Source organism: Athene cunicularia, unplaced genomic scaffold, assembly GCF_003259725.1.
Source record: "Athene cunicularia isolate RWA unplaced genomic scaffold, athCun1 SCF_8, whole genome shotgun sequence".
In the NCBI taxonomy this organism is placed as follows: domain Eukaryota; kingdom Metazoa; phylum Chordata; class Aves; order Strigiformes; family Strigidae; genus Athene; species Athene cunicularia.
The window spans coordinates 14,568-18,281 of record NW_020799512.1 but is presented as its reverse complement, the minus strand read 5'-3'; the positions used below and the strand labels follow the sequence as shown (position 1 = coordinate 18,281).

The 3,714-nt window shown below is 43.0% G+C and overlaps 1 protein-coding gene across 1 annotated transcript in view; it reads left to right on the top strand.

The window, feature by feature from the left end:
* The window catches only part of LOC113490959 (protein SCO1 homolog, mitochondrial-like), a 13,720-nt gene extending 10,231 nt beyond the window's left edge, over positions 1–3,489 (top strand). The window contains exon 4 of the mRNA XM_026867578.1: positions 1,603–3,489. Within this exon, the coding sequence (XP_026723379.1) occupies positions 1,603–1,731 (129 nt within the window). The 3' untranslated portion in view covers positions 1,732–3,489. The remainder of the gene's footprint in view (positions 1–1,602) is intronic.
* Positions 3,490–3,714: the final 225 nt, after the last annotated feature.

The window sequence follows — 3,714 nt, the reverse complement described above, 5'->3', positions numbered from 1 at the left end:
AGAAGAAATTGATACAGCATCTAAATTATTGTATTTGTAATTTCACCATCATCCTGGGGTGCGATTTCACTTATACTGCCCCAGTAGTTACACATCCCCTCTTGAAAAGCAGCCTCAGGGTAAAGGTACATCCTGTCCCCATAGGCTTAAATGTCAGTCATATAGAAAGCTTATTAAAACACCCAGACTTACACCGGATACTGGAAGAAGTTAAGGAAAAAGGGCAAGAAACTTTGCTCACAATCTTTCATGATGGGGAAAGGATAAAAAAGGTCTTAAAGATGGTTGAGCAGGAAGGGAAACATAATTGGTGGGATACACTCTTCGGATGGTCGCCGACAACTACTGGAATCTTAAACACTGCCCTTCACCCAGTGGTTGCTTTATTAATATCTGTAGCAATCTTGTTATGAATCTGGAGACTTACAAAACGCTTGTAAGCTATGTATGATGCTTTATATCACAATCCAAGCTTTAAGCAATAAACTAACTAATTTGTAGGATAGTACTAACATATTATAGGGCAAGGGAAATAGATTAAGAAGTAGATAAATAAGTAGTAAAAGAATTTACTAAGTAAGAAGAAAAGGGGGGAATGAGACAGGGAGTCTAAACAATCTTAGATTGATGGTGCAAGGCCTGCGCAAAAACAAGGGGAGGCGTATGGGATTGTTCGAAAAAGACATACCAAGTACTGATAACGTTGCTAGGCGATTAACTCCTAGCCCAAAGAGAAGTCCCTCCTAGTCTCTGAAAAACAGACAACCCCAAAACATTGGACTGGAAGAAAGCCAGAGAACAACTGAGGCTGCGCAGAGCGATAAGGAGAAAAGTTCATCAGCGAAGAAGAAGAGGAGACCTGATTACCATGAGAAGCGAGGGGAGGCGGGGGTAGACTATGTATATGTATAGGCGTTTTATGAATATGCACTATTTTGTAACATATAAGCCGGACGAGAGCTGCAGACGGTGCGCATGCTTGTGGTGGAGCGATCCCCCATGCGCCCAGCGCTGAATAAACATACCCTCTTTATAACCCCAAAATTTATGGAGTGATTTCTCCGCAAAACAGTTCTCACATGCTGAGTATGGAGTTAGTTTTCTCTATTTATTTTCCTGAGTAAAACAAGAAGAGATCGCTGGGGTGATGCTGAGGTTTTCCTTATCTTGCTTTAGCTTCTTGGTGAGAAGTCTTGTCAGACAGCTGAACCAAAGGCTGAGTGGGACACTGTGCTGCTGACTAGAGATGAGCAGGATGTTCCAGTATTTAAAGGGTGGCTACAAAGAAGATGGATACTCCCATTTTACAAAGGGTGACATGGAAAAGATGAGGGATAATGGGTCGAAGTTACTCCTGGGGAGATTCCAAGTGGACCCGAGGAAAATTTTTCACAAAGCGAACAATCAGCTGTTAGAATAATCTCCGCAGGGAAGTGATGGATTCCCTAACGTTGGACGCTTAGATTTGGTTGGATGGGGTGCTGGGCCATCTTGTCTAGACTGGGCTTTTGCCAGGAAAGGTTAGACTAGATGATCCTGAGGTCCCTTTCAGCCTGATATTCTGTGATCTCTTTTATCAAGCCATAATGTGCTTTCTTGCAGGTGGATCACACAATAGTAATGTACCTCCTGGGGCCAGATGGTGACTTTGTGGACTATTATGGCCAGAATAAGAGGAGCGCTGAGATTTCTGCTTCTATTGCTGCACACATGAGAAAATACAGATCCTAAAACACAAATTCTTCAAAGATTGATGTGAACATCACCTGCGGGTCTGGCTGTAATTGGGCAATGGGTTAAAGCAGAAGCATAAAGTGTAACATCCTGTCACCACATGCTTCCTTTCTTCCAGATAAGAAAGGCAACCATACTTCTGCAAAATACCATTATCAAGAATCTCTATAGAGCCTTCCTGATGGATATTATGTGCAGCAATGGCTAGGCTACAGAATGAAATTTGGGACTTCTCAGAAACGTTGTTGGGAGCAAAAAACGCTTTTCATTTGAGAAGAACATGTGTATCACTGGTAAAATGAATTGGTATCACTTGGCAAGACGTCAGTGAAGGACAGTTACTGCAGGAGGATGATTACTTGATGAAAGGTCACGTGGACCATGGCATTCTCAGAGAACCTCTGCCTTCTTTTTGTTTTCTGCACTGTTTTGCCTTCTGGGATAGGCAGTTACAACATTATAAGCAGGAGAGCCTTAAGAGGACTTCTTTATCAAGTCTAAGAAGGTGGAGAGCACTGAAAGTGTCAGCAGCTTCCACACATAGGACCAGCCCTGTAAGTGTGCCTGATCTCTTCCTCATTTGAATACGGTAATGAAATGTTGTTTTTCTTGGTGAATTTTCCAGGTGAATTCTGTTAACTTATAAGGAAGCGAATAATGGATTGCAAATAGATTTTTCTTCTGGTCTAGATAATTTCATGCGTACTTGGGCCTGGTTGTGCTATGGTGAGAAGTGGAGTGGATAAAGGGGGCCTGTGGCCATGCATAGGGCTGTCAGACAAATTCTATGCAGTGCAGCATTTGAAAACAAAGATTGCTTTGTATAAGCAATATATATTTTTCTTTTTCCTGAGTTAGGTTTGATCAGTATATCATCAGAACTTTGTGTACTGGTCAAGCTTCATATTCCTGCTCTGTCTCTTTCTAAAAAGCAGTGTGTATCTGGAGTAGTGCAAACCACAAGCTGAATGTGCATTTTTAAGGGAGCTGAACCCCAGAGAATGGCCCACAGGAGACAAAACAGAAAAGTTCTTGGTGCAAGTCCCGGAGTGTTTCAGACTAAATGCAAGTGTTCCTGCACTGGTGTTCTTCTGAGTGTGGGGGTTGGAAGAGAATGTTCCTATCTGAGGGAAAGTGCAATGTCTATGGTAAACTTCCTTATTTCCCAAATCCTGAAAAACAGTAAACTTAACCTGCTTCAGAGCAGTTACGATAAAGTCCACGTCAGCTGCCCTACACTGCTACGGTGACCTCCGGGGCGTATCAGGAAGGTTACTGTGAGTATGTCTAAGACTGCACTCTTCTGATAAAGCTCTTTGAAGGAAGACAGTGCCAGTTTACAGTGGGAATTCTAAAAAGTGTCTTAGTAGAATTAAACTCAAGGGCTGAAAAGGAAGTCAGGTGGGTTTGGTTTTTTTTTTCCTCATGCTGGCTGGCTTGATTGCAGTAGGCAATAGGAGTGGCTTTGAAAGGAAATTTCATGCTTTAAGTCCTCTATTCGAGGCTGTGTCAAATCCACGGTGTTATCAGTAATATTGGTGTCTGTGATAACTGGCACCCTGGCAATAACGGTTTTATTTTCATGGAGTGGTTGCAAGTGTCCGCACTGTTTCTAAAGAGCCTTTCCTTTCTTTTTATTCTTCCCTACAATCCTGGAGGTACTTTATTTCTTTACAGAGCTGACTTTTGGCACCCGTTAGCTCTGCATTTCTTTGGGTGGCTGTGCACCAGTTTTTTGCAACAAGACAGGCCATGGCTTGACCTGCCGGTGATAGTCCTATGGGAAGCTGGACTGGAAACCTTTGGAGCCGCCTTTGCAACCAGTATTTCAGTGTTTCTATGAAATTTATCTTGCCAAGGCTCTCTGAGCCTCCCTGCTCCAGATCAGTGTGTGTGTGCCCTCTTCTCATCGTAACCTTTACCAGGTGTCCAGGTTTTGGCTGGGATGGAGTTAATCTTCTTGAGCTGGGAGGGGGCACA